The 25,645-nt window shown below is 37.9% G+C and overlaps 1 protein-coding gene across 1 annotated transcript in view; it reads left to right on the top strand.

Moving 5' to 3' along the window:
- Positions 1-25,645, top strand: part of GHR (growth hormone receptor) — a 326,414-nt gene that overhangs the window by 46,724 nt on the left and 254,045 nt on the right. The window contains exon 2 of the mRNA XM_027863533.1: positions 14,628-14,760. Within this exon, the coding sequence (XP_027719334.1) occupies positions 14,679-14,760 (82 nt within the window). The 5' untranslated portion in view covers positions 14,628-14,678. The remainder of the gene's footprint in view (positions 1-14,627; positions 14,761-25,645) is intronic.

Below are 25,645 nucleotides of genomic sequence, written 5' to 3'. Positions count from 1 at the left end.
GGTCGGCTGATACCAAGGTGTGCAGACAGAAGATGGAAAGGCATAAACAGGGAGCAGCAAGGAGACCTGGTTGGCTGTAACCTGGAGTGGGAGAGGGGTAGTATCATAAAATTAGTCTAGGAAGAAAGCTGGAATCAAATTATCAAAAGCTTTAAATTTCAAAAAGAGGGATTTGTATTTTATCTTAGTGATAAGAGGGAGCAGCTTAAGCTTCCTGATCAAAGGAGTGCCATAGTAAGACCTGTGATTTTGGAATATAGCTTTGGTAGCTGTGTGGAATGTGGAGTAGAGGGGAAAGAGGGAAAAGGGGGAGGCTGTTGTTTTAGTTCATACGAGAGGGGATGAGGACCTGAACTAGGACAGTGGCAGTGGAAGTGAAGGGAATGGGCAGATGCAGATGTAGAGGTAGATGACGTTGGAGTGGATACATTCAGGTGGCCACTGGAGAAGGAAGGGAATCTATGAAGTGGCAAAAGGACAGGGAATTGGGGTATTTTAAATCCTCGCATTTTGTTTTTCTCCTTTTATTCCCCTCATTAATAACTTCTGTTAATTTTTTAAACATCAGAATCATTAAGCAAAACCTAAACAACAAACCAACTACCTAGGAAAGTATACATCATCATTCCATATCTGGAGTTCTCTAGCCTTCCATGGAAAGGAGGTAGACATGTTACTCCCCTTTTCTTTCTAACCCTGTAACCTCATTTGGGGTTTTCTTGGCAAATATACTAGAATGGTTTGCCTTTTCCTTCTCTAGCTCATTTTACAGATAAGGAAACTGAGGCAAACAGGATTAAGTAACTTGCCCAGAGTCACACAGCTTATTGTGATATGTGGTATAACTTGTTTGTCTATAACAATTTTCTGTCAAACTCCTTTCCAGCTTCCTCAGCAATGTTTGTCAAATAGTGACCTTTTCTAACAATAGTTTGTGTTCTTGGATTTATCAAAACCTGGTTTATTATTTTGAGTTGCTTCTGGGTCTTATTTATTTATCCTGTTCTACTGATCTTCTCTATTTTTAATCAGTACCAAATTGATGACTGTTGTTTTGTAACGTATTTTGACACGTCATGCTCCCTTCGTTCCTACTTTTTTCTTGAGATTCAATACCTTTTATTACTCCAAATTAATTTTGTTATTGCTAAATTTTATAATGTAACTCCTTGATAATTTTATTGAGATAACACAGAATATATGAATGAGTTTAGGTAGTTACATCATTTTTTGTTATATTGGTTGAGCTCATCTATAGAAAAAAATCTCTATGATCATTTAACTCTTTCTTTGCTTTTGTAAAGAGTGTTTTTTGGGGGGGGGTGTAAAGAGTGCTTTTTGTCATATTTATTTAACTACTGAGTATATCCTGGTAGGTTAACTCTCAGATGCTATACGCACTATGACATTATTTCATAAACTATCTCTGGTAAATGGCAGTTTTTTGGAATTTACCTTTCATTATTTCCTTCTGTTTTTTGTGACTATTGTATAAAAAGGTAAATTATTTTTATGAATTTATTTTATGTTCTGTTATTTTGCTGAAACTTTTGGTGATTTTGATTTGTTTCATTTTGGATTTTCTGGTGTCTTATAAGAAAACAACCATGTCATCTTCAAATAGAAATGGTTTTGTCTCCCGTTTGTAGATGTTTATAACTTTAATTTTTCTTTCTTATCATGTTGCTATAGCTGGGATTTCTACAACTCTGTCAAATAATAAGGGGCCATGGGTTGGGAGACAAGAGGAAGTATCCTTGCTTTCTGCTATACTTATTAGGAAATCTACTGTTTCTCCTATGCAAGTTAACAGTAGCATTTGCTTTTGGCTATCTATCTGTCTGTCTTTATTTGTATATGTATAAAATACATTATATAACAATCTTACAATGCTTGCACTTTGGGGATTTTTTTATCCAAAATTGATGTTTTCTTTGGTCAAATGTTTTGTCTATGGCTCTTTCATGTGATTTTTATCGCTTTTGTTCATCATTTAATTAATGACATTTTCCCCCTAATTTTAAACCATCTTTCCAACCCTGGTATTAGTTCAACTTTGTCATAGTGATTTTTTTTTTTATTATGCCGCTATAGTTTCTTTGCTAAGATTTTATTTCAAATTTTTGTATTGATATTCATTAGTGCGATTACATAGTTTATTTAATCAACAAAGTCCCCCATTTCTGGTTTATTCCTTCCTGGTTTGTTTATCAGAACATAATTGTCTCATAAAAAGAAGTTTAGTAGAATGCCTTCTCTGTTGATGATTGTGGATATTTTTATGGCATAGATATTAATTGTTCTTAAATATTTGATAAAAATTAACTTGTAAATCTATAGGTCAGATTGTTTTTTCATTGTTTTTTCCTCTTTGATAGTTTCTTTATGACCTGTTCAATTCCTATATGTGAGAATGAGTCATTTAAGAACTCTCAGCTTTGTTTTTCAAAAGAGCTTATGAAGAAATACGTTTAACCAATGGTGCCCCTTCAATTTAGAAATGGGTACCAATGGAAAAGTAGTTAATGCTCTGAAACCATGGATTTTCATACACAAACTTTCTTTATTATCCTCTATTTTTATTTCCTCAAATACCAAAAGTAAACAATTTACTAGTTTTTATGATCTTGGTAGATGTTCATCAATAAAGGAGTGAGTGACCATGCTAAATATTTTTTAATTGTCATAGCAACAATAGAACAATTGTCAAATTATGCAACACATGCATTATCCAATAATTTGTTGTAAAATCTTTCGTTCTTCTTTTTACTTCTTAAATGACAGCACAGCACTTTTATTATCCAGAAGTGGGATTCAAAACAATGTCAGGATGAGATAGAGAACACTTTTAAAAATTCCTGCCTAGGTGCTGAAAGACGAAAAAGCTCACTCCAAGTACGCTGGACTCATTCCATCCATAGCATTAGCCCAACATAAGCCATGGCTGCTGCTTTGGGTGCTGTCTCATTTCAAATGAAATATTTAAGCTTATTTGATTTCTAGTCATTCATGATCTTAACTGCACCTTTCAAAGGATTAAATTGATGACTATGGCCTGGGAGTTAAGCTCTGTCCTATGTAGTTAAGGATAAACAGCTTTCAAAGATCTACTCTTTGGAGAGAGAAATCCTAAACTGACAATCTAGTTTTCCTTAGATCCCAGATTGAGAACTCTTGTACCCTCTGAGGTCCACAGTGAGACAAAAGCATTTACCCTTAGACTCTGACCTGTATTTGTGAATTTATTATTCAAATGAGCTCATTTTGCTCTTTATTTTTAAAATATTTGTGCATTATTTTTGTAGGCTACTCTAGAAAGTTTAAAAAAATGTTTTTTAAAAATAGCAAAGATGACCATGTTGAAATATGGGCAGCAAGGGAATTGGGTAAGATGGAAATGCTAAAGTCCAGAGGGGCAGCATCAGATGAGGAATCTTGTGATCTTTGGAGGGAAGAGTTCAGTCATAGAGCATGATGTGGGGGCTCAGAGAATATTACTCTTCACAATTCCTGTGGATGCCAGAGAAAGCAAAAACAGAGTAACAAAACTGTAGTCCAATTCCCTTCATGAACATTAGTGCAAAGAATTTTAAACAAAATACTAGCCAGGGGTTTATAGCAACATGTCACAAAGATCATATTCTATGACTATGTGAGATTTATACCGGGAATGCAGGGCTAATTCAATATTAGGAAAGCTGTAAACATAATTGACTATAGCAATAACAAAAGTAACAAAAAAATCTTATGATTATCTCAATAGATGCAGAAAAAGCTTTTGACAAAGCACAATACCCATTTCTATTAAAAACACTAGGAGGCATAAGAGTAAATGGGGCTTTTCTTTTTCTTTTTTTGGAAGGGCTAGGCAATGGGGTTAAGTGACTTGCCCAGGGTCACACAGATAGTAAGTATTATGTGTCTGAGGTCAGATTTGAACTCAGGTCCTCCTGAATGCAGGGCCAGTGCTCTCACCACTGTGTCACTTAGCTACCCCCAAATGGGGTTTTTCTTAAAATGATAAGTAGGTTCTAGCTAAAACCAAGAACAAGCATTATTTGTAATGGCGATAAACTAGATGCCTTCCCAATAAAATCAGGAGTGAAGCAAGGATGTCCATTATAACTATTTATTTAATAGTTATTTAATTATTTAATATCATATGAGGAATGCCAGATATAGCAATAAGACAAGAAAAAGAAATTGAAGCAATAAAAATGGGCAACAAGAAAACAAAATCTTTACAGATGATATGATGGTATGCTTAGAATACTCTAAAGAATCAACTAAAAAAACTAGTTGAAACAATCAACAACTTTAGCAAAGCTGCAGGATAATAAAATAAACTCACATAAGTCATCAGCATGTCTGTATTTTGCCAGCAAAACTAACTAAGAAGAAGTAGAAAGAGAAATTCTATTTAAAATAGCTGCAGACTACATAATATATTTGGGAGTCTACCTGCCAAGTCCAGCCCAGGAACTATATGAACACAATTATAAAACACATTTCACACAAATAAAGACAGATCTAAACAACAGTAGAAATATTTATTGCTCATGGGTAGACTGAGCCAATATAATAAAAATGACAATAGCACCTAAATTAATTTACTTATTCAGTGCCATATCAAACTACCAAATAATTCTTTTATAGATCTGGAAAATAAAATAAAATCCACCTGGAAAAACAAAAAGTTAAGAATATCAAGGGAATTAATGGAAAAATATGAAGGAAGATAGCCTATCAGTACCAGATTTCAAACAAAGCAATAATCATGAAAACAATCTAGTACTAAGAAATAGAATGATAGATTAGTGGAATAGATGAGGTACAAAATACACAATAGTAAATGACCATTGTAATCTAGTGTTTGACAAATCCAAAGATCTAACTTTGGGGACAAGAGCTCACTGACAAAAATTTCTGGTAAACTAGAAAGCAGTTTGGCAGAAACTCGGCAAAGACCAACATCTCATACCACATACCAAGATAAGGCCAAAATGGGCACATCATTTAGACATAAAGGGTGATATCATAAGCAAATTGGGGGAGTATGGAAAATTTTACCTGTCAGAGCTATGGATAAGGTAAGAGTTTATGACCAAACAAGAGACAGAGAGGATGACAGGAAATATAATGGATAATTTTGATGACATGAAATTAAAAAGGTTTTGCACAAACAAAATCAATGCAGGCAAAATTAGAAGGGAAACAGGAAACTGGGAAATAATTTTTACAAGTTTCTCTGATAAAGGCCTCATTTTTCAAATATATAGGGAAGTGAGACAACTTTATAAACATGTGAGCCATTCCCCAGTTGATAAATGATCAAAGGATATGAACAGGCAGTTTTTAGAAGAAATTAAAGCTATCTCTAGTCAAATGAAAAAATGCTTTAAATCACTATTGATTAGAGAAATGCAAATTAAAACAACTTTGAGGTACCACCTGATACCTATGAGATTGGCTAACATAACAGAAAAGGAAAATGACAAAAGCTGACAGGAATGTGGAAAGATATTCCAGTTGTGAACTGATCCAGCCATTCTGGAGAACAATTTGAAACTATGCCCAAAGAAACTCAAAATTTAAAAAAAAAAATTTAAAAATAAATGTTAAAAATAAACAGCAAAATTTTAAAAAAAATCTTGAGGACAGTGATTCAGATTATAAACTAATGGCTAATAATAACTAAAATGTATATGGCAATTTGAGGTTTTCAAAATACTTTATCTCATTTTATCATGTCTACAACCCTGAGATAAGTGTTATTATTATCTCGTTTTATAGATGAGGAAACTGAGGCTCAGAGAGTTAAGTGATTTGCTCAGCTTCACACAGATAGCAAGTGTCTGAGATGGGGTTTGAACTCAAGTCTTACTGACTCCAAGTTCAGCACTCTATGCACTTTGTCACCTAGAGGGTACCTCAGAGGCCATCTAATCTAACCTTTTCCTCTTACAAATTTGAATCTGGATCCTATGATTTTGGAGCCAGTGTTATTTCCACTATACCATGTTGACTTGTATATTTTTAAATCATACAGCAAAGAAAAGAGATAGGATGAAAATTTACATTCAAAGTAAAATTGTGATAAAAATGTTAGTGTCAGTTGACATGCTTGGTCATTCTAGTGTTAAAGTTCTTTTTCTTTTTTTGATCATTGGTGACGAGGGAGAACATGAGACCATCCTTTAAAAAAAAAATCTCTTGTATGCTCCTAGCTAAGAAAAATTTCTCTATAGGTTGTTTACCAGCTTTCAGGCATTTTTGTTGGTCTCTGCTACCTGTACTTCAAATTCCCCATGTCCTTAAATGCTAAGCCCCCAAAAGGCCAGAAGTCTTTTTTAATGGGTTGGGCAGTTAAAAGGCACCCTCGTTCTGCCACTGATTCGTTAGGTAGCTTTGAGCAACTCATCTAACCTCTTTGGACCTCGGTTTCCTAATGTATAAAATGAATGCGTTGGAGAAAATGATCCCAAAAGTAATGCCATTCAAGATACAGTGCCTTACACGAAGTACACATTGAAATGTTGGGTGATATTGTTATTAATTATTTTAACACACATTATTGCTTGTTTTATTGGACCGAATTCCTTCCAGCTAGCACTGTTTCACCTATTTGTCTGAAAGATTGAAGGACATGAATGCCATTTGGCTTCTTGACAAAACAAGATATATTGTGATATTGAACAGAAGGAATGTGAATGTTGCACAGGACAATTCTTTTGAGAAATATCAAATCTCAGCCAACATAGAGCTACAAGCTAGTCTGGCTCCTAAATGGCAATGAATGAATGACAGTAGGAAAATAATTAGAAGTTTGCCATACAAGTCCGTGTGGTAGAGTGGAAATAACACTGACTCCAAAGTCATAGGATCCAGATTCAAATCTCATGCTATCTGTATGACCTTGGGCAAGTCACTTAACTTCCATTGGCCTCAGTTTACCACCTTCAAGAGGAAAAGGTTAGATTGGTGATGTGGTAGAGAACTGATTGTGATTCACAAAGGTTAAATAACACAACCATCTAAGCTCATCCTTTCTACTATGTTACTGTTAATATTCATAGCTTGCCATTAACATTAGTTAACTCTTAAGCTCTCTAGGTCACAGTTTCCTATTTGTGTAAATAAGTGAATTAGACTTGATCAGGGGTCCTGACCTGTATCCCTTTGGCAAACTGATGAAGCCTAATACCATTGTGGTTTGTTACCTACATTCATAATTGAAGGAAATGCTGAATTTTAGTTGGGAGTTAGTGAAAGTAAAGATGTAATTCTTTTCCCATCCAGATCTAAAGACCTCTTGAAATATAATCATGGATCCCAAAGGGTTAGTGGACTACAGGTTAAACACCCTGGATTAGATAATCTTTAAGGTTCCTTCTATTTTTTTGTTGTTCAGTTGTTTCAGTCAGATCTAATTCTTTGTGACCCCATTTAGAGTTTTCTTGGCAAAGATACTGGAATAATTTGCCATTTCCTTCTTCAGCTCATTTTACAGATGAGGAAACAGGCAAACAGGGTTAAGTGACTTACTGAGGATCACACAGTTAGTAACTGTCTCATGCCAGATTTGAATTCAGGTCTTCAAGACTCCAAGGCTGGCACTTTATCCACTGTGCCACCTAGCTGCCCTCTAGTTTTAACATGCCTTAATTATATGAAATTTTATTCTAGACAGTTTAGTATTCATTTATGAGGGGAGAAGAGGGATAAAGTAGTGTTGGTACATCTTGTTCCTCATCTTTCTGGATCTCGCTCATACTTTTGAAAAACAATAAAGATGAAAGAACAGGGTTTTTTTAATATGCTAACTTATATTTACATAATATTTATAGAATAATCCATCTCTCTGTTCTCTTCAATATTAAAGTAATGTGGGGGACGGGACATTTTTTTAAAAGCTCTTTGAAGTCTCGGGTAATAATGGTTTTACTTGTTTGTTCGTTTATTTTTGTACCACTATGAATTTCTAGAAACAAGTATTTAATAAATATTAAGTGTTTAGTATGTGCTATGTACTTGGGCTTGAATAGCTAGGTGGCTCAGTGGATAGAGCACCAAACTTAGAGTCAGGAAGATTCATCTTCCTGAGTTCAAATGTGGCTTTAGACGCTAGCTATGTCACCCTGGGCAGGTCACTTAACCCTGTTTGCCTCAGTTCCCTCATCTGTAAAATGAACTGGAGAAGGAAATGGCAAACCACCCTGGTGTCTTTGCCAAGAAAACAATAAATGGGATCACGAAGAGTTGGACATGACTGAAAAATGACTGAACAACAAAATGTACTTGGGGGGGTAGCAAGGGTAAATACAGTAAAATAGTCTCTGCTGTAATGAAGTTTACAGTATAGGAGGGGACATAGGATATGTATGTAGGTAATTGTAATTCAAAGAAAACACGAAGATCCAATAAGAGGTTCAAAGTGCTATCCATGGAGTTAAGAAGAGAGGTAATTTTCAGTTAGGACTATATACTTTATAGAGTGGATCAATGAAGCAAAGCACCAGCATTTATTATGTACTTAGTGTATAAAAGGCACTAAGTATGTGGATGGCCTTTATTAATCACCCCATAGTGTCCAATTGTTTGATTTTTCATTTTTGAGTTTTACCTTCTTACACCTTAAAATAGTTAACATGGAAATGAGTGGAGGGGATAGAGTGTCCTGCAGCTCCAATCATTCTATAGTTTTCAAAGAGGTTCACTTTAAAAAGAGTCTCTCTCTGAAAACAATTACTTCATACTTGAATTTTAGCAGTTTTTAATAAATAAAATTTCTTTTCCTGTACTCTTTAAACTGTTCACATCCAAAAGAAGCATGACCCTAAGTCCCTTTGCATGGTGATCCCGCTCATACATTTATTCAACAATTTACTTCCTGTACCTTTTGTAACCAAATTGCTCACCACCTATCTTAAAACTATGTCCTTACATTCAGATTTAGCATGTTGGTTTTTTTTTAATTAAAGTTCTTTTTTTCTACTACTTTTAGTCACCAAAATGCTCATTTGTGGAAAGAGATAAGACCTTACATCCTTTATCTGTTGAATTAAGTTATCTTTCTTTATGGCAAAAGTACTTTTTCCACCCCCTTCAACACCAAACTGCTCCAATGTGAAAGAGCAGTACCTAAAAGGAACAGTACTTTACATTAAGACGAATCTGTCTGTGGTATAGAGGATGAATTATAGCGCATGAAATGGGGGACAGGGTACCAATTAAGATACTGTTGTAATCATAGGTCGCTTTTATTGTTCAATCGTTTCAATCAGTTCTAACACTCCATGATGCCATTTGGGGTTTTCTTGGCAGAGGTAGTGCAGTAGTTTGCCATTTCCTTCTCCAACTCATTTTACAGATAAGGAAACTGAGGCAAATAGGGTTAAGTGACTTGCCCAGGCTTTCACAGCTAAGAAGTGATTGAGTCCAGATTTGAACTCATAAAGATGAGTCCTCTTGATTCCAGGTTCAGTACTTTACCCACTGCTGCCACCTAGCTGTCCCATTGTAAGTAATCACCTAGGCAACAGTTAATATGGACCTGGAATGGATGGGTGACAGCGAAAGTTGAGAGACAGGGATACTGTATGGAATTACAGAAGTAGAAACAACAAGACTTAGCAATTGTTTGAATGGTCAGGTTGGGCAGTAATTCTGGAGGGAAGGAGAAATCAGAGGTGAGTCTGGTCCCTTCTCTTCTTCTTCTTTATTTTCTTTAAATTAACTTTTTCTTTGGGGGGTAGGGGTGGGGAGGAGAATTTCCCTAATGAGCCTTGGTGATGAAAAGCAAGAATTCACAATAGATGATTATTGTCCTACTATTACAGTTATCATAAGGGTGATCTAATCCTTTCCAGAGCCTCCTGCATCCTATTAAGCAAACTAAGGGACCTTGTTCTTGTCTAAGAAGGCAGTAGGAATGAACAGTAGGTATGACAGGGCCCTTGTGTCAAGCATTCAGGAATTATTTGTTAGCTCCAGAACTTTCCAGTTGCACGTGTCCAGTTGTATTTCAGTGTGCTTCCCATGTCCAATATGAGGCTATTTTTTTGTGGGTCAAACCAAAAAATGATGCTGATGATAGCATGGGTCACATACTGTGAAAAAGACACCAGAGGAAGACTCCTCTTAGCCTATGGTCTAATCATCCAACTTAAGGGACAATGGCCAGGTCAGATAAAAAGGGTCTCAAATACTGCTTCAACCTAGACCTGAAGTCATTTGGTCACAGACCTTACATCCATGTAGTAGTGCTTAAACACAGAGGTCTCTTCCCAAAGTACAGACCTGGTGATTGTAATGTTCTGGCCTACATTCCAAGGACTGGCCCTTATTTTTATCTTGTGCTTCAGATCTCAGGCCAAGGTTTTCTCTGTCAGCTCTGTGCACAGAGGAGACCCTTGAGAGCTGATTGATGGGACTGATTAATTTAGAAACAGTCCCCTCTTTGCTCAAGTGCACTTCCTTTACCTATAAATGCCTTACTATGACTGTTTCATCTCTAGCTCTTGCTTGTATATTGCTAACAGACTTAGGAATCCTAGGAAAAGAGATTTTTACCGACACGTATATGACTCACATAAGGCTGAACTTAGGACTCTGTTAAATGCTGCTCTTTGGACCAACTTTGCAAGCCTTATGTGAACAGGGCACGATTCATTAACTGAAAATATAATTCATACTTCAGCTTAAATTAGACTTCAGGCACACATCAAGCAATTAATCAGTAGGTTGGCCTTTTAGGCCTGGTTGGGGCTGGGGCAGCAGTTTTTCAGAAGTTGTAAATATGGTTTTTTTTTTTTCAGAGAAATAAAAAAAAAAGTTTTCCAGAGGGGTAAGACAGATGCTGCCAGGGGTCAGCCAGTTTTTGAGGCCTGAAAAGAAAACCATGTTGTCTTTGCCTCATCCTCAGGAATATGGGGCATGCTGCTTATCTCATAGTCAGGCACATGGCCCTGATGAGAACACGGAGCTTTCTTTAACTCAATTTCAACTCAAGGACATCTGCTTTCAGTTCAGTCCCTCTCGAGGCATAGCCCAAGTCAAGAAAAGGTGGCATGGGTCCTTTGCCAGTGAATTTCAGTTCAGTAATGAAAACTGACTTAATTCCAAAAGATTAGTTGAAGGTTTGCTGTAGTGTGCTATTCATTTTTCCACCTTGGCATTTATTTAAATTCTGGGTCTCTAAGCAGAATTCCTCAGAGTAGGTCCTCCCCAGCCTAACCTCTACCCTTAGAAATATCACAGGGTCATAGACTCATAAATTCATAGGTTTGTAGGATTCTTTCACACAGCTGCCAAAGCAATCTTCCTAAGTTGTGGGTCTGACCATATCACACATATACCCCACCTTCAGTAAATTCCAAAGTCTTCTTGTTGTCTCTGAGATCAAATCTAAGTTCCTCTGGTTAGTTTTTTAGCCTTTCACAGTGTTGTTCCAACCTACTTTTCCATAAGCCATTAATCCCCTTCCTAAACTTTATGTTCCTGTCTAGTGGGCTTCCATACTGTTCCTTGCATTCTACTCTCCATCTCTTTTGTCCTTTGCATTTGCCATCCTCCATGCCTCAAAGGCATTCCCACCTCATCTTCACCTTTAGATTCCCCTGTTTCCTTCAAAGCTCTGTTCAAGTGACATCTCCATGAAGCCTTTCCAAATGCTTCCAGATGCTGATGCCTTCTACCTCCCCCAAATTTAACTTATATTCTTTTTGTTTGTTTGTTTGTTTGTTTGTTTTGCTTTTTGGTGAGGCAGTCAAGGTTAAGTGACTTGCCCAAGGTCACACAGGCAGTAAGTGTCAAGAGTCTGAGGCTGAATTTGAATTCAGGTCCTTCTGACTCTAAGGCCAGAGCGCTATCCACTGCACCGCCTACCTTCCCCCTTATATTATTTTTGCATAATATTTTATATGTTTTATTTATGTTTATTTTTTTCCCTCCCTCAAATGAAATGCAAGCACCCTGAGGGCAGGTTCTTCTTCCTTTTTGTTTTTTGGATCTCCAGTGCCTACTACAATGCCTGGCACACAGTGAGTGCTTAATAAATATAAATGCTTGTAGATCATTTGATTGATTGACCATAGATTTAGAACCTTAGAATCTGTCTAATCCAACACCTTTATTTTACAAATGAGGAAAATGAGGTCCAGGAAGTTAAATAACTTGTCCAGAAAGCAGATAGAAAGTCTGACCTATTTGTTGATAAGCCTCAGTTTCCCTGTCTGTAAAATGAGAAGCTTAGACATAGATGACCTCTAAGGATCTTTTCAAATCTAAAACTTAGGATGCAACTATATTTACAAAGAACTTTATTTTTACTCTGGAGCAGAGTGAAAGCAAAAGGAGACATATAAGCAAGAAATAAAAAGAAAGGAGGTAAGAAGGAAGAGAGTAACAGAAACAAAACCTAACAGCATTGGCAACAATAGGTAGTGGTGATGATTCGAAGAAGGCCTATGGATCAGAAATGGCTGAAAATATCAGGCAGTGATAATAAAGAAGAGAAGCAGGAGAGAACCACTCTAGAGGCATTTAGATGGTGCCATGAATGGAATTCTGGGCCTGGAGTCAGGAACACTCAAGTCCAAATCTCGCCTCAGATGTTTACTAGCTGCATGATCCAGGACTAGTCACTTAACCTGTCTGCCTCAGTTTCCTTGACTGTAAAATGGGGATAATAATAGTACCCTACTTCCCAGGGTTGTTGAGAGGATTAAACAAGATAATATTTGTAAAGCGTTTAGCGCAGTATCTGGTATATATTCGGTGCTTAATAAATACTTGTTTTCTTCCTTCCTCTGCAATCTGGGAGGGCAAATAACCATATTCCTCTCAATAGTCTTTGAAGATAAGTATAGGAATACATCTCTATTGTGTGGCTGTGGGCCTGGACTTTGGGGAAAACAAGACAGACTTCTGTCTCAACTTGCAAGAGCTTGAAGATGAGGGACTAAGTCCTTAAGACCCATGTTCCATGAAAAATGTACCTGTATCTGTAACATAATCCAGCAGCTGATGTTCATAATTAGGCCATTGCTATTTATGCATGTTACAAGTGAAATGGAATTTTTAGGCAACAGTAGTTACAGAAAGAAATTGCCTTCTAAAATGCACAATAATTATAGATTCATTAAAATCTAGAGCTGTAGGGAACCCCAGAGATCTTCTACGCCAATCCTCTCATTGTACAAATCAATTGATCAACCAGTATTTATTTAGCACTTATGTACCAGGCATTATGGGGATGGAAGTACGAAGAATGAAATAATTCCTATTTGAAAGAAGCTTACATTCTAATGAGAGAAACAAGAAATACTTACAAAATATACATGTATGTACAGCAAAAATATAAGCTAAATTAATACAAACACATGGAAAGTGCATCGTGACTTTCCCCATCCTGGTTTTGATATATCTCAGGTAAGCATTAGAAATTAAATGGGAATTTTGGGAGAGTTTTGTGAAAGCCACAGATGATACAAGAAGGCCAGCATGCAACACAGAGCTTATGACCAAATACTTAACCCAAAATTTACAATAAGTTACTGTAAACACCCCATAAAAGAAAATGAAAAAATTCAAACTTCTTCTCTGGTATGAAGGGAGGGCCAAAAAATTTTACACAGATTTTTCAGATCATGGGGCTCTGTGCCCCTAACTCCCAATGTAGAAGGTAGTTTGGGGAAAAGGACCAGGCAGAAGATGATGCCTGAACTGCATCTTAAAGGAAGAAAAGAATTCTAGGAGGCAGACAGGAGTAAGGACAGAGTGCATTACAAGTGTATGGAATGGCCACTACAGTAGGGCCCAGATAGGCAAAGTGACTTACCAGAGGCCATATAGTTTGTTAGTGGCAGAACTGGGACAAAGCCCTAGGTTCAGAATCTGGGACCCTTTTGTTTTCCCACTTAACTTGTTCCATTGTATTGTGAGAGGACTTTTTTTTTTTTAAGTGAGGCAATTGGGGTTAAGTGACTTGCCCAAAGTCACACAGCTAGAAGTATTATGTGTCTGAAACCGGATTTGAACTCAGGTCCTCCTGACTCCAGGGCCGGTGCTCTATCCACTGCGCCACCTAGCTGCCCCATTCTGTTGTATTGTGGCATTTTTTTTTTTTACAGAAAATTTCTTAGAATTATATAATTGTTAGTCATGTTCAGTTTACCCCCCAACAAATAAAAATAAATTCAGTGACAACATAGTACTCTTCCTTTGCTTACCAAAAGGCTGGCACTGGTTGAAGCTGTGCTATGTCTGAATGAATCTCTTTTGTAAACACCTCTAGTTTTCTACAATACTTCCATAATTGGGAAAGGGATATTTACTCAACCAAGAGGGAGCCATCTATTAAAATACTACTTCATAAGTAATATTTCCTTATGGCATTTGTTTGTATGTACCAGTGAAACAAAATTTTCCTGTGCTTAATAATTTTTTGCAGATGAAGGAGCATTTTAAGTTTTGGATTTCAACTTTGATGGTAATGACTTCCGGGCTCCCAATAATTTTTTATGTGTACTTTGGTCACATCACTTATCCCCATTGAAAGCCAATTTATAAATGTGAAACATGAAGGTTCTGCCTATCAACTCTGTCCATTTCTGATTCATCCTTAGGATTAACAGGAAAAGAAACCATAGAATCAGAAGTCTGGAAAAAGGACCTTAATGGGCAAGGATGGAGACAACCTCCTGAAAGCACTATTGGCTAAGTTCCTGTGGTGCCAAATCACAAGGCAAGGTTTCCAAGGTCAGTGGGTCATAGTTATTGCTTATTCTTCCTCTCTCTCCCTCTTAATCCCCTGTCCATAGTGCATTTTATCACGTGGGTCATCAGAAAAATACTGTATTTCCTTCGGAATAAGTTATTGAGAGTTCATCCCTTATGTTCTTCTGCCTTCAGACAAAACTACATTTAAACCACCCAGAGACATTGCTGCCTATACTTTTTCTCGAAAGAGGCTCTGTGGTTTCCATTAGTGATACGGCCTAGTGTCTCAACCCTCTCAAGCCTGTGAATTCTGACCAGAATCCCTCTTTTGCTAATTTAAGTCCAGTCTGTCTTTTCCTGGCCACAGTGGAAAGGGAGAACAGCTGGTCACTGTCACTTATGCAGCAACCCAGCCTACATTTGCAGCAGCCCCCATGCAACCCTAATCTCCCTAGGCCTTGTGCCCTCTTTTCTTTAGGCCAATGAAACCCAATCTTTAGCCTTTCCTTAACCTTCCTATTCTAGGAACTCCTTTCTATCTTTTCTGCTATTTGGTAAATTATTGTGTCAGAAATCACTATTCATTGTTATTTGTTCTAGATGGCATTTCATTTGTAATCTCACAGGTCTCTGGGCTATGTTCTTTCATTTTCATCTCCATAAGCACAAATTATAACTATTCATCTTCATTAATTCTTCTTTTAAAAAATAAGGTGGCCTCCTTAAAGAGTCCCAAGGGAAGCTTGGTAGGGCTTTTAATTCATCAGCGCTCATTGGTAAAGCTGGCCAAGTAGAGCCCCCTCTTGGTTAACCTTGAAGTGCAGAACTCACCTCTGTGGGTACCTTGCAGGTTACCTGCAGGGAAGAAATCTGTGGAAATGATGAATTTCAGTAGTGGTTGCAAAAGGCAGTAAGTAAGTCAGTGGCCTGGCCACCCAAAATAAGCTCGGAATGGTGCAGACATGTCAAGTGGGCATGTGAAAGGTAGGAAAGAAGACATGGAGTGGCCTCTCAGTATGAAGAATGGAGGTGTAAGGATTACTGAGACATCTACAAACAAATGCAACACTCATTAACCAAGGAACTTAGTTTATTCCTTGGTTCATTAAGCAGCTACTGTGTACAAAAGCAGCATGCAGGGGATGGATGAGACACACGTGCATACTTTATATCATTGGGCTGTTGATCCAGAGCACACAGGAGATTCAGTGTGGTACAGTGGAAAGAGTACTGATTCTGAGGCCAGGGGACCTTGGTTCAAATCCTGCATTTGTTACTACTCTTGTGATATTTGGAAAGTCACTTAATCTCCCTGGGCCACAGTTTCTTCATCTGTAAAATGAGGGGGTAAGACTAGAAGATGTCGAAAGTCCCTTCTAGCTATAAATCTCTTATCTAGTTCAACCCCCTCTTACAAATAAAAAAAACTGAGTAAGACGCTATTAGGCTGCTAGGTGGCGCAATAGTTAGAGCGCAAGGCCTGGAACCAGGAAGACCTGAGTTCAAATGCAGCCTCAAACACATACTAGCAATTGACCAACAAGTAGAAGAAACTATCCCCATTCTCGTGGAATTTATAGACTAGTCAGGGAATATGACATATAGACAATTCGGTATAATCACATTATTACGTAATAAGTACTTTGAGATGAGACCTGTAGTCTAATAATCTTTTTGTTGTTGTTCAGTCATTTCAATCACATCCAACTCTCCATTTGGGATTTTCTTGGCAAAGATACTGGAGTGATTTGCCATTTCCTTCTCTAGCTCATTTTACAGATGAGGAAACTGAGGCAGACAGGGTTAAGTGACTTGCCCAGGATCACACAGCTAATAAAAGTATCTGAGGCCAGATTTGAACTCACAAAGATGAGTCTTCCTGATTCCTAGCCTGGCACTGCATCCGCTGAGCCACCCAACTGCCCATGGCACCTAACTGCCCCTGAATCACCTGGGAAACTCCTTATTTGGGAACTCCCCCCGCCACTTCAGATCAGTACCTACTCTGTACCTTACAGTGTTAACTGTAGCAGTGCCTGGAGCACTGAGAGGTTGTGTTCACACAACTAGTATGTGTCAGAGGGACCTAGATCCTCCCTCCAAGGCCAGCTCTCTGTGCCTCATTCTACTATATAATACCATATAATGCATTATATAGGTTCAAAATAAAGTCTATAGTGATGCCACCTGTAGAGAATAGTTATGTCCACCCTTGACTCCTCCTCCCAGGAGGGCACCATGTGTTACCTGGAGCCATTTATACCATCTGACAGTATTGTCCCTTTCTTCTAACTACTGTGACCTTCTTGTGACTGGAAGAATTGAATGACCCTACATTGGTTTACCATCCTGTACATTTTAGTACCCCTTCGGTACCACAAAAGTGTATAGAGGGTATTTGCAGCCTTGGCCTAAGAAACCTGAGATCTCTTGGCAAACTCAGATTGTGCAGTTTAATGCACCTGATTATATTGACATCTGTGACGGCTGGAGTAGCCACTATTGACATAATGCTGCAGCATCATTCAGAACCCTGAATGAAAAATGAAAAACCAGTATGTCAGAATTCTGTTATTGCCTGAGGAAAACTCAGTCACTAATTTGCTGAGCATCATTCACCTTGCCCCTGATTTGTGAAGTTACCTGGTATTCACTGAGGTCCCCAGGACAATTTATTTGGTAGATAGACTTCCAGATGTGACAGAAGTCTTCATGGGAGGTTTGTTGATTTTTTGTTTGTTTTAAACCAGGCATTTCCCTCTCCCAAACCTTCCCATAAAAAGTTAGGGTTGAATCCTGTTATAACATGGTGCATTTTCACACAGATTCAGATATGACATGGATTTTAAAAAAGTAACTAACTATATGAAGTAAAAACCTCTGTAACGTTTAAGCTGTCATACTAGGGATCATCTGATCTCATAAAAGAGTCTTTTTGTGTTTTAAATCATCACACAATTAGAACATTAGAGGACAAATGAAATTTTTTTGTTTGTTTTCACTTTTTGAAACAAACTGGAAGAGAAACATACTACTAATATATGAGAAAACTGAGATTCCATTTTGGTTGCTGAAAATGGCAGTGCCAGCTGATATCACAGTATTCCTGGGGGAGGGGGCTTTAATTCTAGCCCCAGGGAAATAACTGAGTGCACAGAAACAGTTGTGAAAGCAAGCACTGATACTTGTACCTGGGGCTTAATGAGAATTAAGCAAGAGACCTAAATCGTAAAGTCCTTGAGGGTGTGGTGGAATGTTTTTTGATTGTTTTCTGTAATAAATGGTTACTGAAAAAATACATGATGGATGAATTCGATGTAATGAGAAACTGAAAATATATTCAGTTCTGGATTTTCTGAGCTTGAATTACTCATTTTTTGATTCCCAATAGCAAATGTTTAATTCCAGGCTCATTTATCCCTGTGATTTAACACTCTTACCATTGGCTTCCTGTCCATCATCAGTTGGTCTATGCTTAGGGAATTCAAAGTAACATTATGAAGTCATATCATCTTTACCAATAAATACTTATTGAGTTATTTGTAAGGCACTATGCTGTACACTGATGATATTAAGAAGTGTGAAACGGGTTCCCTGTCCCTCTTGAATTTACACTCCTAGTTGGGGAGATAAGACATGGACAGACAAAAAATAAATAAGAACACAAGGTAGCATATGCCAGGTGGAAATGAGTAGGACACACAGTGAGTACTGTAAGATCACTGTAAGCTGCGACAATTGGGGAAATTCTAATAAAGGTGGGTTTTGAATTGTTCCTTTGGGGACAGATTGGACATAAATCGAAATGAGGAATTAGGGTATTATTTGATAGAGGTGGATAGGAAGATGGAGGAATGTCATGAATAAAACTACTTCGGAAGGAAGATTTGTGACCTGTTCAAGGAGCAGGAAGTAGAGACCACTGGATTTGGAATATGGGGTTTGTGTAGGACCATGGTAGGAAATAGGCAAATAGATACCATTTTGTGAAGAATCTTGAATGCTAAGCCAAGGAATTATTTTGTTTCTGTTTTCTCTGCAAAACAGAATGTCCTTTATTCTGAAAATGACAGAACAAAAATGACTAACAAGGTGTTGTATCCGGAATAAGTAAGGAGATGTTAAGAGAGTCTCTTGATTTATTTAAGTTGCCTGGTCTAGAACTACATCCACAATCCTGAAAGAACTTGCAGATGTCATTACTGAGCCGCTGTCAATGATCTTTGAAAGGTCATGAAAAACAAGAGAGGTGCCACAAGATTAGAGAAGAGCAAATGTACTGGTTTTCAAAAAAGGAAAGAGAATAGTGTAAACTATAGGCCAGTGAACTTGACTCTGCTTCTTGGGAAAGTTCTAGAAAAGCTCATTAAAGTAGAAAAGGGGGAACAGGCTCATTGCCAGTAGAAAGGGGAAAAATGAAACCAGCTTGGCTTCATCAAGAACAGTTTCATGACAGACTAATTTCATTTTCTTGTTTGATAGGATTATGAAATTGTAGATGAGAAGAATGCTGTAGATGTAGTTTGCTAAGGTTTTTAGCAAAGATTTCAATAAAGTATCTCATTCTGTTCTTGTGGAGAAAGTAGATGAGATAATACAGATAGATTCAGAACTGGTTGGTTGGTAGACTCAATGAGTAGTTGCCAATGGGTCAATCTAAATATGGCAGGCAGTCTCTAGGGCAGAACCACAGGGGTCTGTGTTTGACCCTGTGCTGTATTAAATATTTTATAAATAACTTGGATAAAGGCATAGATAGCCTGCTCATTAGATTCATAGATAACACAGGACAGGGATAACTAAGGCACTGGGTGACAAAATCGGGATTCAATAGGATCTGGACAGACTAAAACATTGGGCTAAATCTAACAAGATGAGATTCAACTTGTTGGAGTAGGGATTCCTTTAATGTATGGGTTAGGTGAGAGGGCCACTGAGGTCTCTTATGACTCTCAAGTCACTCTGTGAGTTTGTGAATTTAATATTGTCCAAATGGCCTAACTGAATCATAATTAAAATCAATATATTGTTCCACTTTCCAAACCCTGCCCTCACTGCTGCTCTCCATCCCTCCCTCTCCCCCCAATCATATACAGGTTTTCTTGGCAGAATGTTTCTAGAAACCATGTGATGTGCAAAACCATAATGGTGTAAACATGTTTTTAGCTGTGCATTTATATTGCCTGCTAAGACTATAAGTTGCAGATGAGATATTGATTGGCGTTGATGAAGGATGTTTCTACTTGGGAGCTCCTTAAACAAATGAAATCAAAGATATTATTTTTAAAATAATATTTCTACTGTCAGTCAGTCAGTAAACATCTATTAAGTACCTCCCGTGTTCCAGGCACAGTGCTAAGCACTGGAGATACAAAGAGACAAAAGATAGTCCCTGCGCTCAAGGAGCTTACAATTTAATGGGAGAAACAAAGAAATTACAACAACAAAGCCAAATGTATACTAATAAGATATATGCAGGAAAAAATAGGAAATAATTAAAAGATGTCGCTAGAATTAAGGGGATTGGGAAAGTTTTCCTATAGAAGGTAGGATGTTAACTCTGACTTGAAGGAAGCCAAGAGGCAGAGATGAAGAGAAATAGCATTCTAGGCATGCGGGACAGTCAGAGAAAATGCCTGCAGCCAAGAGATGGAGTGTGTCCTGTTTGTGGAACAGCAAGGAAGCCAGTGTCACTGAATTAGAGTGTGTGGTAGAGAGGATGGTACGAGAAGACTGGAAAGGGAGAAGGGGCCTAAGTTATGAAGGGTTTTGAATGCCAAACAGATATTTGATCCTGGAGGTTATAGGGAACCACTGGAGTTTATTGAGTGGGGAGGGTGACACGATCAGACATGCACTTCAGGAAAATTCACTTTGGTGGTTGAATGGAGGATGGATTAGAGTAAAAAGAGACTTAAGGCAGGCTGACCTACCAGAGAGAGAAGGGAGCGTATTCAAGAGATGTTGCAAAGGTGGAAGTAGCAGGCGTTGGCAGCAGATTGGATATGGGGGAGAGGGGAGTGAGAGACAGTGAGGAGTTGAGGATGACATCTGGATTACAAGCTTGAGGGAATGTGAGGATGATGTTCTCAGAAGTAATAGGGAAGTTACGGGGGTTAGGGGAAAGGTTTGGGGGAAAAGATAATGAGTTCCTTTGAGATATGTTGATTTTTAGATGTCTACTGGATATCCAATTCAAAATGTCTGAAAGGCAGTCAGTAGAGAGGTTCAGACAGAATAGGTAGATCTGAGAATCATCAGCACAGAGATGGTAATTAAATCCATGGGAGCAAATGACATCGCCAAGTGAAATATCATGGAAGGAGAAGAGAAGTGGGTCTTTGTGGGACACTTATAGGATAAGGATGAGGATCCAGCAAAGGAGATTGAGAAGTGTTCCTAGAGACAGGAAGAGAACTGGGAGAGAGTGGTGTTCTGAAAACCTAGAGAGAAGAGAGTACCAAGAAGAAAAGGAAGATTAACAGTGTCAAAAGGCTTCAGAGAAGTCAGAAAGAATGAGGATTGAGAAAGGGATATTGGATTTGCCCTTTAAGAGGTCAATGGGAAGAGGTGGGCCACTGTATAGTTTACAGTTACCCCCGGTATCACTGGGTGGCATTTCTCCATCAGTAAGACAAAATGATAAATTTAGAAAACCTGGAGAAACTGAGCAAGATACTGAACCTGATATGTGAGCATATCAAGAATAGAAGCCGTGGGCTTTGCTTTTATTGGCGTCATGGGGTTAACAGATAGATGCGATTTGAAGCAGGAATAAAATGGGGACTGCCTGTTATACATTTTAAAACTATTTTCAGATGATTCATGACATGTCTCATTCTATCTAATTAATTTTTACTTGACTTTTACTCTCTCTGTTTATCTTTCCCAAAACCAGAAATGTGTATAGGCAAAACACAAGGCAGCTAGCTAGATCATTGGCGAGAAACTTGCTACATATCAGCAGCAAACTCACCGACGATCTGGTATGACAAGGAGAATAATAATTGCCACAAATGCCACTGCCCTGTAGCTAACCTATTTCCAAGCTGACAGTCAGTTAGGTCAGCTAGGTTGACATTCAAAACACACACACACACACACACACACACACACACACACTAATTTAAAACTAATTAAATTCTTACATGGAATTCTCTCAACCTTATTTCTACAGAGTATCCTCTGCAAATGAGAAAGGGATAGCCTGCAGAGCAGATGTTCTGAAAATGTATTAACATTTTCTACTGTGATGTAATCCACCAACAAGCATTTATTAAGTACCTACTATGTGCAGGGAACTGTGCTAAGCATTAGCGATATAGAGACAGAAGTGAAACAATCCCTGTCCCTGCAGAACTTTCAGTCTAGCCAGGGGAGATGTTCATATATAGGTATATGTGAACTAAATAAAAGATGATTTGGGGGGGAGGTAGTATCACCTTGGGCAAGGGGGATCAGGAGAGGGGAATCAGGTTAGATTGCAGGGCCTGGGGTAAGGAAGACCTGAGCTCAAATCCAGCCTCAGATATTGACTATCCATGTGACCCTAAACAAGTCACTTCATCTCTTTCTGCCTCAGTTTCCTCATCTGTAAAATGGGGATTATAGCAGCACCTATCTCCTAAGGTTGTTGTGAGGCCCAAATGATATAATAATTATAAAGTGCTTATCATAGTGCCTGGAACGTAATAGATGTTATATAAATGTTAGTTATGATTATTATTGTTGTTGTAATGAAGAATATGCGTTCTTAGGACTAGATTTCAGGGGGTCTGTGAACTTGGATGGGAAAAAATTATATCTTTATTTCATTCTAAGTGGTTTCCTTGGTAATTGTGTGTATTTTATTTTATGCATTTAAAGACTTATTCCAAGATGGGGTCTATAGGCTTCTTCATCAGACTATCAGCGGGGTTCATAACAGAGAAAAGATTAAGAACCCCTGAGCTGAGCCTTGAAGTCAACTAAGGCTTATGAGAGACTAAGGTGAGAAGGGACTGTATTCTAAGGAAGGGGGACAGCCAGTGGAAAGGCATGTAGATACAAGATAAATGTGTTATGTGTGAAGAAGAAAAAAATACCCAGTTCATCTAGACTGGTGTGTGTGTGTGTGTGTGTGTGTGTGTGTTTCCATTTGGTTCTAGAGTAGTGGTTCTCAGAGTGTGGTCAAGGAACCTTTGGGAATCCCTGATCAAAACTAGTTTGAAAATAATATTATGATTTTTTTTCATTTTTAATACAAAAATATCAATACATATGACCTCCATTAACAAAAGCTCTTTGTTCAATTCTTTTTAAGAGTGTAAAGGAGTCCTAAAACCAAAACCTTTGAGAACCACTGTTCCAGAGGCTATAGGAAGTCACTAGAATTTACTTTGTAGGGAGTGACATGGTCCGATCTGTACTTTAGGAAAATCTCTTTGGCAGCTATGGGGAGAGCGGGGTTGGGGTAAGGAAAAGCCTGAAGCAGGGACACCACTGAGGAAATTATAGCACAGGTGAGAAATGATGAGGGCCCAAACTAGAATGTTGGCCGTATGAGTAGAAAGAAGGGCATGAATGGGAAAGAGGCTGCCAAGGTGGAAGTTACAACTGAGTCAGCATTTAAGTGATTGAAGGTAAGTTTCTGATGTAGCTTTCCAATAAGTTAAATGATGGAAGCTTCTGCCTCTTGAAGTTTCAGTTTCAGAATGAGTAGCTCTTATCGGAGTCGACAACATGCCAATATCTTCAGTTTATACTGGAAGGGTAGGAATCGTAGAAAGGCATTGAAAAGGGCCCTTCCATTGCAGAAAAGATAAATTCCATGAGCTGTAGGTTTACAGTTTACTTGATGGCCTTGTACTGTTAGACGACAAGAAATCTTGGGTCAAAGAATGCAGGAAGTGTTATTGCTGTTCTTAGGAGAGTCTTGTGGGAAAAAAGGATGGGCACCTAATAGGCACCTAATAAATTTTTGCTAATTGATTGCTTTGCTAATAGTGGCAGTTATTGATAAATAATCAATGTTGATACATTATTTTTCTTAGTACTTCATGACCCATTTTTTTCCAGTCACGTAGTCACTCTGTGTAGAGATTCTCTACTTTATGGATTATCCATAGTATATTCTAAATTCTCTCAATTTAATTATTCCTTCAAATAGCCTATTCCCTTAAATAACCCCGATTCTAGATTATTTATTACTAAGATGTCTTTTCTTTTTTAAAATAATATTTTATTTTTTTCAGTTACATACAAAAACACTTTTTAACATTCCTTTTTTTTAATTTTTAGTTTCAAATTTTCCCTTTCCCTTCCTTACTTTTCTTCTCCCTGAGACAGTAAGCAATTTGATGTTATACATGTGCACTAAAATGTCTTTTCTTACTATACAGTGTGTGATCAGAAAACACAGATGCATTTTAGCAATAGCCTAAGTAAAGCATAATATAGTATAATATTTTTCTTCATTTGGATTTTTCTCCCTGCTTAACCACATACCATACTGCAAAGCCAGATCACAGAATCAGAAACTTAGAACTGAAAGGGAAGAAATCATCTGCTGTAACCTCTTCATTTAACACGTATGGAAACTTAGGCCCAGAGAGTTTGTGTGATTTGTGCCACTAGTTAGTGGCCAAACTGTGTCTAAATCCCAGTTCTCCTCATTTCATATTCAGTGCTTTGTCATTATCCATGTTGTTACATTTTTCTCTTAGTCCAGATAATTGAATAGGATCATAAATTTGGAGCTGGAAGGAACCTTAGAGGCTGCGTAATCTAACCCCCTCATTTTATAGGAGAGAAAACTGAGGTTCCATGACTTAGACACAGTCAAACAGAATGTGACAGGTGGGATCTGAACCCAGAGTCAGAGTTCTTCCCACTGTACTGTACTGCCTCTCTCCACCTAACCAGCAACATGTAATAGCATCTTGCATTTGTATAATTCTTTTCAATACTCTTAAACCCGGACTACCTCATTTGGATCCAAACAATAACCCTATAAGCTAATCAGGCTAGGTCAGGGGTGGGTATTGTTGTCTCCTTTTTATAGATGAACAAATTGATGCTGAAACTGGGGCAGCTAGGTAGCATGTTGGACTTCCAGTCAGGGAGACTTGAGTTCAAATTCTGCCTGAGACATTTACCAGCTGTGTGACCCTGAGCAAATCATTTAACCTCTCTCTGTCTCCTCTAATTATTCCCTTACTATGGGAATAATAATAGCACCTACCTCATAGGATTGTTGTGAGGATCAAATGAGATACCATTTATAAAGTGCTTGCAAGCCTTAAAGTACTATTTAAATACTAGCTGTTATTATTTTTGTTTACTTGCTCAAGATTCCAGAGCAGATATACAGCAGAACCCAGATTGTAACCTAGACCAGTGCTTTTTTTCCATGTCTACACTGCTATCCTGGTTTGCATTGATGAAAAAAGTGAAAATGCCTGACAACTTCAGTTTTTTAGAGGTGTGGTGCAGAAATCCCAGAGGTATTTAGCTATGCATGGGCATGACTCCAGTGCGTGCAAGTGCGTGCACTCTGGTGTGTGTAGAGGGAGTCAGCAGATGTAATTGCTAAGCCACTGTCTATGCTCTTTGAAAAATCTTGGTGAAAGAGGGTGGTACACCAGGCCTGATGAAAGGTAAAAGTTGTCCCAATTTTCCAAAAAAAAAAGAAAAAAAGAAAAAAAAAAAGAAAAGAGGATGGTATCTGCAAGCTATAGAACAAAAGGCTTGACTTCAATTTCTTAGGAATTTGTAGAACCTTATATAAAGGGATTATGTTGTTGTTATTCAGTCCTTTTGGTCCTGTCCAACTCTCTGTGACCTCATTTGATGTTTTCTTGGCAAAGACACTGCAGTGGTTTTCCATTTTCTTCTCCTGTAGATTAAGGCAAACAGAGGTTAAGTGACTTGTCCAGAGTCACAT

Source organism: Vombatus ursinus, unplaced genomic scaffold (genome assembly GCF_900497805.2).
Source record: "Vombatus ursinus unplaced genomic scaffold, bare-nosed wombat genome assembly UNPS02014772.1, whole genome shotgun sequence".
Taxonomy (NCBI): Eukaryota; Metazoa; Chordata; class Mammalia; order Diprotodontia; family Vombatidae; genus Vombatus; species Vombatus ursinus.
Note: the sequence above shows the minus strand (reverse complement) of the source record. Positions and strands in the feature narration are given on the sequence as shown.